The 14460-nt window shown below is 53.0% G+C and overlaps 1 protein-coding gene across 3 annotated transcripts; it reads left to right on the plus strand.

The window, feature by feature from the left end:
- Positions 1–860: 860 nt before the first annotated feature.
- LOC119948729 (folate receptor alpha-like) lies at positions 861–13844 on the plus strand. 3 transcript variants are annotated; one of them, XM_038770209.1, is made up of 7 exons: positions 989–1091; positions 2507–2591; positions 3853–3929; positions 4059–4202; positions 5375–5563; positions 5884–6019; positions 13465–13844. In XM_038770209.1, exons 4-7 carry the CDS (start codon positions 4062–4064, stop codon positions 13746–13748), a joined length of 750 nt encoding a protein of 249 aa, XP_038626137.1. In that variant the 5' UTR covers positions 989–1091; positions 2507–2591; positions 3853–3929; positions 4059–4061; the 3' UTR covers positions 13749–13844. The 3 variants fall into 3 exon arrangements, with proteins under 3 accessions (XP_038626155.1, XP_038626137.1, XP_038626147.1); XM_038770219.1 differs by lacking the exon at positions 3853–3929; XM_038770227.1 differs by lacking the exons at positions 989–1091; positions 2507–2591; positions 3853–3929 and adding an exon at positions 861–943.
- Positions 13845–14460: the final 616 nt, after the last annotated feature.

Raw genomic sequence — 14460 nt, forward strand, 5'->3', positions numbered from 1 at the left:
GATAGAAGGTACTGAGGCCCCACATGGGGCTCACAGTCGAAGTAGAAGGGAGAACAGGTATTGAATCCCCATTTGGCAGATGAGGGAACTGAGGCATTGACAAGTGAAGTGACTTGCCCAAGGTCATACAGCAGACTGTATGGAGGGGTAGGTATAGTGTGGAAGCCAAGCCTTCAGAAAAATACAGCCGGGCGGGGTCAGGGGCCATCCCCTATAATAATTACAGACCCTCCCAGAAGGGTCGGGATTAGAACCCAGGTCCTCTAACTCCCAGCCCTGTGCTCTTTCCACTAGGCCGCATTGTTTCTCACAAGGCCACGATGGGGTTTGGGGGAGGGGAGCCAAGGGGGCACCTTCAGGTGTGGGCAGAATTACTCAAAAATGGCGAGCACGGGCCCGGGAGTCAGAAGGTCACGGGTTCTAATCCCAGCTCCACCATTTGTGTGCTGTGTGATTTTGGGCGAGTCGCTTCATTTCTCCGGGCCTCAGTTACCTCATCTGTAAAATGGGGATTGAGACTGGGAGCTCCACGTGGGACAGGGACTGTGTCCAACCTGATTTGCTTGTATCCACCCCAGTGCTCGGTAGGGTGCCTGGCACATAGTAAGCGCTTAACAAATACCATTATTATTATTATTGATAATTGCCCCTGCCCCTCCCATTCTTCCCTTTGGGTTGCCAACAGAAGGTGGCTGGGAGGGTTACTGAGATCTGACCTTGAGATTTTGCTCTCCCCAGACTTTATCTAACTTTCTTCCTCTCACTCGCTCCCGGAAAGAGATTCCAGCGTGCCAATAATTAACGGGGCTGTTGAAGAGTCTTCACCGACCTTTGAGATGGGTCTTTTCTCAGCAGAGCAGCCTTGCCCAGTGCAGCGCCTGGCACGGCCCCGGCCTCCAGCCGCCCGGCCAGGATCCGGCTCGGACCCGGGACTCCAGACCAGGCATGTCTCCTTGACCACTAAATCCCACCGGCTCCGGTGTCCAGGGGACGGAGGGAGGGAGGGGCCAGCGGGGACCAGGGGGGAGGTTGGAGAGGGCCAGGACCGGCCTGGCAGAGTCCGCAGCTGGCATCTCTCTCCGCTCTGGCGGGTAGGTCTGATCCTCCCCGCTCCCAAGATTCAGAGAGGTGCCTTGTGAGGTTCTGGGGGAGTGTGTATGTTTGGGGGGGTGTTGATCCTGAGGCCTTGGGCTGGGCAGGAAGTGGTCAGGGGGCTCCAGAACAAAATTGGGGGAGGTAGGGGAATGCGCGGGCCCTCTTGGCACCACTTTCAACACTTTTGGGGTTCCCGTGCCTGACCCCAAGCTACGGCCTGCCCGCTGGGGAGGAGGGAAAGTAGAGAGGGACTGGGTGTGCCCGAAGGGGCCCATATTAGATACCAGGTTGGAGCGGGGTGGTACAATAACCTGGATCTGTCAGTTCTCGACGGGCTCCTGAGGAGTCAGATGAGCCATGGAGAATGGCCCCAGCCCCCACCCGGCTGTATTTTTCTGAAGGCTTGGCTTCCACACTATAAATGCCCCTATAACTGCCCCTCCCAGGTCAGACGATTGGGCCTTGGCATCTCCCCCTCTGCGGGGCCTCTCCGGTCCGAATGGGGCCCACTGATCTCTGGGGTGGTAGCGGAGGGGGAGGGATGGAGGGCCCAGGTGTAGGGACAGTGGTGGGTTGGAGTCGGCACTCGACTGCTGGTATCCACCCCAGTGCCCAGCACGGTGCCTGGCACATAGTAAGCCCTTAACAAATACCACAGTAATTATTCTTATTCAGGCCTGGTTCCGGACCCCAAACCCGTGTCTGGAGCTGGCTTTCTCCCTCCTGGGGCAGGGAGCCGGGTAGGGGCTGCCAGCTCTGGAGGGGGGATGCGGTCTACGTGTTTTGTTTTGTTGTCTGGCTCCCCCTTCTAGACTGTAAGCCCGTTGTTGGGTAGGGACCGTCTCTGGTTGTTGCCGACTTGTACTTCCCAAGCGCTTAGTCCAGTGCTCTGCACACAGTCAGCGCTCAATAAATCCGATTGAATGAATGAGGGGGAGTCCAGGGCCCGTCCTCTGACTCCAGCTCCGAATCCTGGGGGTGCAGGGCCGGAATTCCACCTTGGAAAGGGTCTTAGGGGTCAGAGAGAACCAGATGGAAGCTTCCTCCTTTTGTTTCCAAAGAACCCGGCCCTGCTTCCCCCGGGCCCTGATCCATTAACACCTGAAAGGACCACCCATCCTGCTGGTTGGAGCTGACCCTGGGGGGGAGGTCAGGGAGGGGGCTTGATCCTATCTGACTTCGGGGGCTCCAAAAGGGGCAGAAGCCCCCTGAAGGGAGGGAGGGGAGGCGAGGGAGAGACTGTGCTGGGGCTGGGCGCCCCTGTGGGGTGCGGGCAGACTGGAACCAACCAGTCCTGGGCAACCTGTGGCCCCTGGGGGACTAGGTGGGGCGGGGCAGGGCAACTATAAGTAGGCCTGGGGCCTAGGAGCCGCACAGTGTTCTTCTCCTCCTTCCCCTGTCCTCACCCCAGGGCAAGCGGCTGACAAGTCCAACTGGGCAGGGAGTCTCCTCCAAGCTAGGACCCAGGAGCCCGAGAGCCCAGGCTCTTTGACCAGGTAAAGGCTGGGGCCCTCAGAGGCTGGGAAACAGGACTGATCGCCTCCAATGCCAAGGTGGTGGGGGGAGACGAGGGGTGAGAGAAAGAGCTGGGGGGGCAAGCGCAGGGGTCGAGGTTAGAGGTTTTGAAAGTCAGCTGAATCAGGGATGCCCTGGTTGGGGGACAGTGGGGGCCTCCAGAGAAGCAGCGTGGCTTAGTGGAAAGAGTACAGGGCTGGGAGTCGGAAGGAAGGACCTGGGCTCTAATCTCAGCTCTGACACTTCTCCGCTTGGGTGATTTGGGGCAAGTCGCTTCGCTTCTCCGGTCCTCAGTTGCCTCATCTGTATTAAGACCGGGAGACCGTGGGGCAGGTGACGGTATCCCACCCGATTAGCTCGAATGCGTGCCTGGCGTGTAGTAAGCGTTTAAGAAGCACCATGAAAAAGGGGAGAGGGGGGAGTGAGAGAGAGACAAAGAGACAGAGACTGTGTCTTGTCTGTGTGCCTGACACATAGTAAGCGCTGAGGTGGAGAGAGAGAGAGACAAAGAAACAGAGACTGTGCCCCACCCAATTATCTTGCATGTGTGCCTGGTACATAGTAAGTGCTTAAGAAACACAATAAGAAAGGGGAGAGTGAGAGGGAGAGAGGGAGAGACAGAGACTGTCCCACCTGATTATCTTGTATGTGTGCCTGGAACACAGTAAGTGAATGAATGAATAAATAATGGCATTTGTTAAGCGCTTACTATGTGCAAAGCACTGTTCTAAGCTCTGGGGAGGATGCAAGATGATCAGGTTGTCCCACGTGGGGCTCACAATCTTTTAGACTGTGAGCCCACTGTTGGGTAGGGACTGTCTCTGTATGTTGCCAATTTGTACTTCCCAAGTGCTTAGTACAGTGCTCTGCACACAGTAAGCACTCAATAAATACGATTGATGATGATCCCCATTTTACAGATGAGGTAACTGGGGCTCAGAGAAGTGAAGTGGCTTGCCCAAGGTCACACAGCAGACATGTGGGGGAGCCGGGATTAGAACCCACGACCTCTGACTCCCAAGCCCGTCCTCTTTCCACTGAGCCAAGAAGCACCTTAAAAAAGGGGAAAGAAGGGGAGAGAGAGACACACACCTCCATGAGACTTTTATCTGGTCAACAGCGTGCCCCCGATTATCTGATTGGACAAGCCAGTTGCAGGGGCTCCCTTCCAAACTTGTCTCTGGCAGAGGACTGAGGGATCCTGGCCCTCTCCGCTCCTCTCTGTGCCCTCTTACCTTACAGACTTTGAGCCAGTCAATTAAGCAGTGATATTAGTCGAGTGCTTCCGGCCTGCGCAGCGCTGGACTAAAGGACCTGGAGTGAGTGGACCTGACCCCTGCCCTCAGGGAGTTTACAGCCTAGAGGGGACAGTCCTCCCACCCTGGTGGAGCCCGGGCACCGTCTGGTGGGGTCAGGGGGCACCGCTCACTATGGCACCACCCCCATAGGCCATGGCCCAGGGTTCACTCGTGCTACCGCTGCTGCTGTGGGCGGCGATGGCCATCCACGCGGGGAAGGACCAGCTCAACGTCTGTATGGATGCCAAACACCACAAGACCATCCCCGGGCCCGAGGATGACCTGCACCAGCAGGTAACGGGGTCAGGGACCTCGGGGGCATCATGGGCAGATTGGGCAGCGGGAGGGATTGTGGTCAGATGGTAGGAGAACTTGCTGACCACAGAGGGGACGGTTCTCTGTCCCCGGGGATCTGGAGGAAGCAGCAGGGAGGGAGAGGTGGTCCTGCCTGCCTGGGGGCTTCTAGGGGGAGAGCCAAACCTCCCCCCAGGATGTCCAGGCAGGGGAGATCAGGGCTGGGCAGGGAGGGTGTGGGTATGTTTGGCTGGTCCGCCTGTTGGCCTGGCAGCATGGTCTAGTGGACAGAGTCTAGTGGTCTAGTGGACAGCATGTTCTAGTGTCCTGGGAGTCAGAAGGTCATGGGTTCTAATCCCACCTTCGCCACCTGTCTGCTGCATGACCTTGGGCAAGTCACTTCACTTCTCTGGGCCTCAGTTCCCTCATCTGGAAAATAATAATAAGAATACTAATAACGGCATTTATTAAGTGCTTACTATGTGTGAAGCACTGTTCTAAGCACTGCAAATGGGGATTAAGACTGTGAGCCCCGTGGGGGACAGGGACTGTGTCCAACCCAATTATCTTGTATCTACCCCAGAGCTTAGAACAGTGCCTGGCACACAGTAAGCGCTTAACAAATACCATAATAATAATTATTATTATTATTATTATAGCCCTGGGACAGTGGACTTCCCAAGTGCTTAGTACAGTGCTCTGCACACAGTAAGCACTCAATAAATATGATTGAATGAATGAATGGAGCCTCTTGGGGAGGTTCTTGATGGCAACATGTAGCTCCCAGAGACCCAGACTTGGTGGTCCTGCCTCCTCTTCCTCTTCCTCAACAACTCCTCTTTCTCCTCCTCCTCCACTCCCCTTCTCCCGGCTTCTGGCTGACAGTTCCCAGTTAGGATCCCTGGCTCATATCATTGGGGTTGCCTTTCACGGTGGCAGGGGTAAGGGCCTGTTTCTTCCCTGGGTGTGAGGTCATAGGTCAGGGCCTGAGGCCACTCAGGTCAGCAGTGGGTCACCTTGGACTCGCGGGTTCTGGGGAGACTGAACCGGCCCCCGACTGAACCGGTCTTGTGGCACAGAGAACCCCCCCGTCCACCCGCCGCGGCGCCCCCGACCAGCCTCAGCTGCCTCCGGCTCTGACCGTGCCCCCTCCCCATCCTTCCGGCCCTCAGTGCAGCCCCTGGAGGGATAACGCCTGCTGCACGCAGAACACCAGCCACGCGGCCCACCAGGACGTGTCCTACCTGTACAACTTCAACTGGCAACACTGCGCCAACATGACCCCGGCTTGCAAACGCCACTTCGTCCAGGACACGTGTCTATACGAGTGCTCCCCCAACCTGGGGCCCTGGATTCAGAAGGTGGGGGAGGCGCCACCGGCCCCCCGAATCGGCCGGGGGCTCCGCTGGGGATGGGGGGTTGGAGAGCTGGCCCCAAAGGGCACCCAGCTGCCCTGCCCACAGGCCCCCGCGGGCACTCCTGGGATGAGCGGGCCTGCAGAGGCCGGGATCACCCTATCCGCACCCCGGAGGCCCTTCCCACTGCTGTGATGGAGGCGAAGGGGCTGGGGCAGGGGGACTACGGGTGGGAGGGGATCCCATCTGCCAGACCGGGCCGTGACTGTCTTGTCTGTCTGTGTGTCGTCCCCCCCCCCACACCACACCCGGGGCCCACTGGGTAGGCGGACGTGAGCTGGCGAAAGGAGAGAATCCTGAACGTGCCGCTGTGCAAGGAGGACTGTGAGTTGTGGTGGAAGGATTGCCAAACTTCTTACACCTGCAAAAGCAACTGGCACAAGGGCTGGGACTGGAGCACTGGTAAGTGAGCCAAGAGGCCAGTGGGGCAGAGACAAACCTGCACACACACACACACACACACACAAACACACCCCCTGCTTTACTCAGCACCCCCTGCCATCATGGAGCTGGCAGTCTAATAGAAACATGAGACAGAACGATAGTAATAATGGTACTTGTTAAGCTTTTACTACGTGCTGAGCACTGGTCAAAGCACTGGGGTAGGTTTCATTCATTCATTCATTCATTCATTCAATCGTATTTATTGAGCGCTTACTGTGTGCAGAGCACTGCACTAAGGGCTTGGGAAGGACAAGTTGGCAACATATAGAGACGGTCCCTACCCAACAGCGGGCTCACAGTCTAGAAGGGGGAGACAGACAACAAAACAAAACATAGTAACAAAATAAAATAAATAGAATAAATATGTACAAATAAAATAAATAAATAAATAGAGTAATAAATATGTACAAACATATATATGTACAGGTGCTGTGGGGAGGGGAAGGAGGTAAGGCAGGGGGAATGGGGTGGGGGAGGAGGGGGAGAGGAAGGAGGGGGCTCAGTCTGGGAAGGCCTCCTGGAGGAGGTGAGCTCTCAGTAGGGCTTTGAAGGGAGGAAGAGAGCTAGCTTGGCAGATGGGCAGAGGGAGGGCATTCCAGGCCAGGGGGAGGACGTAGGCCGGGGGTCGATGGCGGGACAGGCGAGAACAAGGCCTAACGGTGAGGAGATTAGCGGCAGAGGAGCGGAGGGTGCGGGCTGGGCTGGAGAAGGAGAGAAGGGAGGTGAGGTAGGAGGGGGCTCTCCAAGTTAATTAGATTGGACACAGCCCCTGTCCCACATGGGGCTCACAGTCTTAAACCCCATTTTACAGATGAGGTAACCGAGTCCCGGAGAAGTGAAGTGACTTGCCCAAGGTCACATAATAGACAAGCGGCGGAGCTGGGCTTAGAACCCAGCTCCTTCTGACTCTCAGGCCCGGGCTCTAACCACTAGGCCACGCTGCTTCCCATGAGGGTGTGTTTTGTTTCCCATACAAACACACACATTCTTTCTCTTGGGGAAAATAGAACAGAACATAGAGATGGGCAGATATATTGTCATTACTTATTTAGGGTACTTACCGAGTGCTTACTATGAGCCAAACCCCGAACTAAACTGCAGGGCGATTACAAGACGATCAATTAAGACAGGGTCCCATCCCACCAGATCTACATGGGGGCACCGACACGTGGAAGAATAGGAATTAATTACAAACAACATTAAGAGCAAGTTAAAACCCCCAACTGTCAAAGAGAATTGAAACAGCAGCGGCAGCGGGGAGACCAGGGGAATACCTCTAGCCCCGATCTGCCAGCATCAGGGGAAAAGGGGAGGATAATAATAATAATTACGATCATTATTATTATGGCATTTGTTAAGTTGTTACTTAACAGGCAGGCAGAAGCAGCATGGCTCAGTGGAAAGAGCCTGGGCTTGGGAGTCAGAGGCCATGGGTTCTAATCCCTGCTCTGCCACTTGTCCGCTGTGTGACCTTGGGCAAGTCACTTGACTTCTCTGCGCCTCAGTGACCTCATCTGGAAAATGGGGGTGAAGACAGCGAGCCCCACGTGGGACAACCTGTTAATCTTGTATCCTCCCCAGCGCTTAGAACAGTGCTTTGCACATAGTAAGCACTTAATAAATGCCATCATTATTATTATTATTAAGTACTTGGGTGGAGGTGAGCAAATCAGGTTGGACACAGTCTCTGTCCATCTGGGGCTCGCGGTCTCAATCCCCGTTGTACAGAGGAGGTAACTGAGGCACAGAAAAGTGACTTGCCCAAGGTCACACGGGAGACGAGCGGCAGGGCTGGGATTAGAACCCATGGCCTTTTGACTCCCAGCCCCTGCTCTATCCACTAGGCCATGATGCTTCTCATCATCATAATTAATCAATCGTATTTATTGATACAAGCAGGCTTCGTTCCTGTGGACTCAGAAGGGACACCCTCCGACCCCCAGGTAGAGACCACACTACTGCCAACCGAATCCAAACCCTGCACCTTGTGTTTCAGAGGGTCGCGGCGGGTGCAGGGAGGGAGGGGTTTGGAGAAGCCAGAATGAGAAGCAGTGTGGCCTAGTAGAAAAAAACCTGGGCCTGGAAGTTGGGGGCCTGGGTTCTAATCCTGACTCCCCCATCTGTCAGCTGTGTAACCTTGGTCAAGTCACTTCACACTTGAAGTGACTTGTTGCCAACTTGTACTTCCCAAGCGCTTAGTACAGTGCTCTGTACACAGTAAGTGCTCAATAAATACGATTGATTGATTGATACACATGAGAAGCAGCATGGCTCAGTGGAAAGAGCCCGGGCTTTGGAGTCAGAGCCCATGGGTTCAAATCCCGGCTCCGCCACTTGTTGGCTGTGTGACTTTGGGCAAGTCACTTCGCTTCTCTGGGCCTTGGTTACCTCATCTGTAAAATGGGGATTAAACCTGTTAGCCCCCCCCCACCCCCACCCTGAGGACAACCTGATCAATCAATCAATCATATTTATTGAGCACTTACTGTGTGCAGAGCACTGTACTAAGCGCTTGGGAAGTACAAGTTGGCAACGTATAGAGACGGTCCCTACCCAACAGTGGGCTCACAGTCTGGAAGGGGGCTCACAGCCTGATCACCTTGTAACCTCCCCAGCACCTAGAACAGTGCTTTGCACATAGTAAGCGCTTAACAAATACCATCATTGTTATTATTATTATTATTCACTTCACTTAGTTTCTTCATCTAGAAAATGGGAAGCGTCTAGTACGGTGCTAAGTGCTTAGTACAGTGCTGCACACAGTAAGCATTTAATAAATATGATTGAATGAATGGGAATGAAATACCTGTTCATCATCCCTTCCCCCTTAATGATAATAATAATAATAATAAGAAGAAGAAGAAGAAGAATAAGAATAATGGTAGTTGTTAAGCACTTACTATGTGCCCAGCAGTGTTCTAAGTGCTGAGGTTGATACAAGTTAATTAGGTTGGACACAATCCCTGTCCAACATGGGGCTCGCAGTCTTAATCTCCATTTTACAGATGAGGTAATGGAGCCCCGGAGAAGTGAAATCACTTGCGTAAGGTCACATAGCAGACATGTGGCGGAGTCAGGATTAGAACCCAGCTCCTTCTGACTCTCAGGCTCAAGCTGCTCTATCCACTAGGCCACACCCTTTAGGCTACAAGCCCCATTCATTCATTGTCATATTTATTGAGCATTTACTGTGTGCAGAGCACTGTACTAAGCGCTTGGAAAGTACAATTCAGCAATAAGGAGAGACAATCCCTGCCCACACAGGGCAGGATCTGTGCCTGACCTAATAATAAATAATATTAATTATGGAATTTGTTAAGTGCTTACTCTGTGTCAAGCACAGCAGCGTGGCTCAGTGGAAAGAGCATGGGCTTTGAAGTCAGAGGCCATGGGTTCAAATCCCGGCTCCGCCGCTTGTCAGCTGTGTGACTTTGGGCAAGTCACTTCACTTCTCTGTGCCTCAGTTCCCTCATCTGTAAAATGGGGATGAAGACTGTGAGCCCCCCGTGGGACAACCTGATCACTTTGTAACCTCCCCAGCGCTTAGAACAGTGCTTTGCACATAGTAAGCTCTTAATAAATGCCATTATTATTATTATTAGGGTAGACATGCTTAATCTGGATGAACACAGTATAATAATAATAATGGCATTTGTTAAACGCTTACTATGTGCAACACACTCTGTCTACATGGGGCTCACAGTCTAATAGGAGGGAAAACGGGCACTGAATCTTCATTTTACAGTTGGGGAAACTGAGGCACTGGGAAGTTAAGTGACTTTCCCAAGGTCACACAGCAGGTAACTAATAATCATAATGATGGCATTTATTAAGCGCTTACTATGTGCAAAGCACTGTTCTAAACGCTGGGGAGGTTACAAGCTGATCAGGTTGTCCCACGGGGGGCTCACAGTCTTAATCCCCATTTTACAGATGAGGGAACTGAGGCCCAGAGAAGTGAAGTGACTTGCCCAAAGTCACCCAGCTGACAAGTGGCAGAGCAGGGATTTGAACCCATGACCTCTGACTCCAAAGCCCGGGCTCTTTCCACCGAGCCACGCTGCTGGATTAGAACCCGGGTCCTCCGACTCCCAGGCTCGTGCTCTTTCCACTGTGCCACACTGCTTCCGTAGTCTGATTATCTTGCAACTACCCCAGTGCTTAGAACAGTGCTTGGCACAGAGTGAGCAGCGGGGCTTAGCGGAAAGAGCATGGGTCCGGGAATCAGAAGAACTGGGAGTCAGAGAACCTAAATTCGAATCCCAACTCCACCACTTCGCTGTGGGACCTTGGGCAAGTCACTTAACTTCTCTGTGCCTCAGTTACCTCATCTATAAAATGGGGATTAAGACTGTGAGCACTTTGTGAACAGGGACTGTGTCCAACCTAATTATCTTGTATTTATCCCAGTGCTTAATACAGTGCCTGGCAACGTAATGTGAGCCCGCTGTTGGGTAGGGACCGTCTCTGTATGTTGTCAACTTGTACTTCCCAAGCGCTTAGTATAGTGCTCTGCACACAGTAAGTGCTCAATAAATATGATTGAATGAATAATAAGTGCTTTACAAGTACCATAAGGAACAGTGCTTCACAAATATCACTATCATTATTAATAATAACTGTTATAAATGATAAAAATATTAACAGTAATTTTTCTGGGCCTGTTTCCTCATCTGTAAAACTGGGATTCAATATCTTTCCATTCATTCAATCGTATTTATTGAGCGCTTACTGTGTGCAGAGCACTGTACTAAGTTCTTGGAAAGTACAATAGATAGAGACAATTCCTACACAACAATGGGCTCGCAGTCTAGAAGGGGGAGACAGAAAACAAAACAAAACAAGTAGACAGGCATCAATAGCATCAGAATAGATGAATCAGCATGGCTCAGTGGAAAGAGTCCGGGCTTTGGAGTCAGAAGTCATGGGTTCAAATCTCGGCTCTGCCAATTGTCAGCTGTGTGACTTTGGGCAAGTCACTTAACTTCTCTGTGCCTCAGTTCCTTCATCTGTAAAATGGGGATGAAGACTGTGAGCCCCCCGTGGAACAACCTGATCACCTTGTAACCTCCCCAGTGCTTAGAACAGTGCTTTGCACATAGTAAGCGCTTAATAAATGCCATCATTATTATTAGTAGTAGTAGTAGTAGAATTATAGATATATATACACATCATTAATAAAATAAAGATAATAATAAATATGTACAAATATACATGAGCTGTGGGGCGGGGAAGGGAGTAGAGCAGAGGGAGGGAGTAGGGGCGATGGGGAGGGGAGGAGGAGCAGAGGAAAAGGTGGGGCTCAGTCTGGGAAGGCCTCCTGGAGGAGGTGAGCTCTCAGTAGGGCTTTGAAGGGGAGAAGAGAGCTAGTTTGATGGATGTGAGGAGGGAGGGCATTCCAGGCCACGGGGGAGGACGTGGGCCGGGGGTTGACGGCGGGACAGGTGAGAACGAGGCACAGTGAGAAGGTTAGTGGCACCAGAGGAGCAGAGGGTGCGGCCTGGGCTGGAGAAGGACAGAAGGGAGGTGAGGGAGGAGAGGGCGAGGGGATGGAGAGCTTTTCTTCCTCCCCTTCAGACTGTGAGCCCCATAATAATAATAATAATGATAGCATTTATTAAGCACTTACTATGTGCAAAGCACTGTGCTAAGCGCTGGGGAGGTTACAAGGTGATGAGGTTGTCCCACATGGGGCTCACAGTCTTCATCCCCATTTTACAGATGAGGGAACTGAGGCCCAGAGAAGTGAAGTGACTTGCCCGAAGTCACACAGCTGACAGTAGACAAGTGGCAGAGCCAGGATTACAAGCCGGCTCCTGCTGACTCCAGGCCCGTGTTCTACCCACTAGGCCACTCTGCTTCCCACTAAAGACCAAGAGTGCGGGGACCCACCTTCCTGGATATCCACGAGCTTCTGGAACATGGATTTGTAGTCCCATGTGGGACAGGGACTGTTATTGGCCTGATTATCTTGTATCTACCCCAGCCTTAGTACAGTGAGTGCTGGCACATGGTAATCATTTAACAAATACCACAATTATTAGTTCTTCCAGGTGGGAGCGGATCTAGGCCGGCTTCCTGGAGGAGGTGGATTTTAGGAGCCTCAAAGGCAGAGAGGGGCTGTGAGCCCACTGTTGGGTAGGGACTGTCTCTATGTGTTGCCAATTTGTACTTCCCAAGCGCTTAGTACAGTGCTCTGCACATAGTAAGCGCTCAATAAATACGATTGATTGATTGATTGAGGAGGAGGGAGGGCATTTCAGAGAGGGAAGCAGCATGGCGTTGTGGCTAGAGCACAGCTCTGGGAGTGAGAAGGTCATGGGTTCTAATCCCTGCTCCATCATTTTGCTGCTGTGTGACCTTGGGTAAGTCACTTCACTTCTCTGCCTCAGTTCCCTCATCTGTAAAATGGGGATTAAGACTGTGGAGCCCCATGTGGGACACGGACTGTGTCCAACCCCACTCCAGTGCCTGGCCCACAGTAAGCACTTAACCACTACCAGAATTATTATTATTAAAGGGGTTCACTGCCACTTGTCAGGTGTGTGTATGTGTGTAATAATAATAATAATGATGGTATTTCTTAAGCACTTACTGTGTGCCAAGCACTGTTCTAAGAACTGGGGTAGATACAAGGTAATCAGGTTGTCCCACGTGGGGCTCACAGTCTTAATCCCCATTTTAGAGATGAGGTAACAGGCCCAGAGAAGTGAAGTGACTGGCCCAAAATCACCCAGCTGACAAGTGGCAGAGCAGGGATTTGAACCCGTGACCTCTGACTCCCAAGCCTGGACTCTTTCCACTGAGCCACGCTGCTTCTCTTTGTGTGTGTGTGTGTGTGTGTGTGTGTGTTGTGAGCACCTTTGGCATCTTGGCAGTGCTCACTCTGAGTGGCAAGGGGCCAGAGAAGGTGGCAGGGATTGTCTCGATGCCAGGCTCACTGTCAGCAGTGATTTCTTCACTGAGAAGCAGCGTGGCTCACTGGAAAGAGCCCGGGCTTGGGAGTCAGAGGTCATAGGTTCTAATCCCTGCTCTGTCACTTGTCAGCTGGGTGACTTTGGGCAAGTCACTTCACTTCTCTGAGTCACCTCATCTGTAAAATGGGGATGAAGACTGTGAGCCCCACATGGGACAACCTGATCACCTCGTATCCCCCCGCAGCGCTTAGAACAGTGCTTCGCACCTAGTAAGCGCTTAACAAATGCCATCATCAAATTTATTTATTTTCAAACCAAAGGACACACAGCCCTCCCTCCCTGCAAAATGACCCAGAGGACACGCTGAAACGGGGCGCGGGGTTCGGCGGGAGGCCCGGCCAGGAAGGGGCAGGGTTGGAGAGTGGGGCCACCTCCTCTTGCCCAAGCCGGCCGGCCCCTGACGCCACCTCCGTCTGTCTCCGCCAGGCCAGAACCGCTGCCCCGTCCAGGAAGCCTGCCACCCTTTCCCGTTCTACTTCCCCACACCGGCGGACCTGTGCGAGCGCATCTGGAGCAACTCCTATCGGGTCAGCAACGAGAGCCGGGGGAGCGGTCGCTGCATCCAGATGTGGTTCGACCCCGTGGAGGGGAACCCCAACGATGCCGTGGCCCGCTTCTATGCTGGCAACCTCGCCCCCGGCCTGGCCCCGGCCCTCTCCCTGCTCCAGCTGCTCCTGCCTCTGGGGCTACTCCGGCTGCTTCTGTCCTAAATTTGGGGCCGCAGGGCTGCTGCCTCTTCTGCCCCAACTCCCTCTCAGAGACCCCCGGCTTGGGGACAGGAGAATAAAGCAGTTCTCCCCCTTCCAGCTGTGCGTCTCTATTCCTCGTCAGGGACAAAGCCCTGCTGGAGGAAAGGGGCGCCCCTCCAGCACCCACTTTCCAAGCTTCATCCCTCCCTCCACTCCTCACTTTCATTGACTCATTCAATCGTATTTATTAAGCGCGTACTGCGTGCAGAGCACTTGGAAAGTACAATTCGGCAACAGGGACAATCCGTACCCAACAAGGGGCTCACAGTCTAGAAGGGGGAGGCAGCCAACAAAACAATACAAGTAGATAGATGTCAATGCCACCAGAATGAATAGAATTATAGCTATAGACACATCCTTAATAAAATAGAGTAATAAATATGTACAAATCTACACAAGTGCTGTGGGGCGGGGAAGGGGGTAGAGCAGGGGGAGGAGGAGCAGAGGAAAAAGGAGGCTCAGTCTGCACACAGTAAGCGCTCAATAAATACGATTGATTGATTGAGGAGGTGAGCTCTCAGTGGAGCTTTGAAGCAGGGAAGAGAGCTAGTTTGGCGGATTTGAGGAGGGAGGGCATTCCAGGCCAGGGGTAGGATGGGGGGCCATGACCGGTTAATTCAAGTGGCCTCCCTGGAAGCAGCACCCACAAATCTGCAGGGTTGCTGTTCTGGGA

This window comes from Tachyglossus aculeatus, chromosome 2, assembly GCF_015852505.1.
Source record: "Tachyglossus aculeatus isolate mTacAcu1 chromosome 2, mTacAcu1.pri, whole genome shotgun sequence".
Classification (NCBI taxonomy): domain Eukaryota; kingdom Metazoa; phylum Chordata; class Mammalia; order Monotremata; family Tachyglossidae; genus Tachyglossus; species Tachyglossus aculeatus.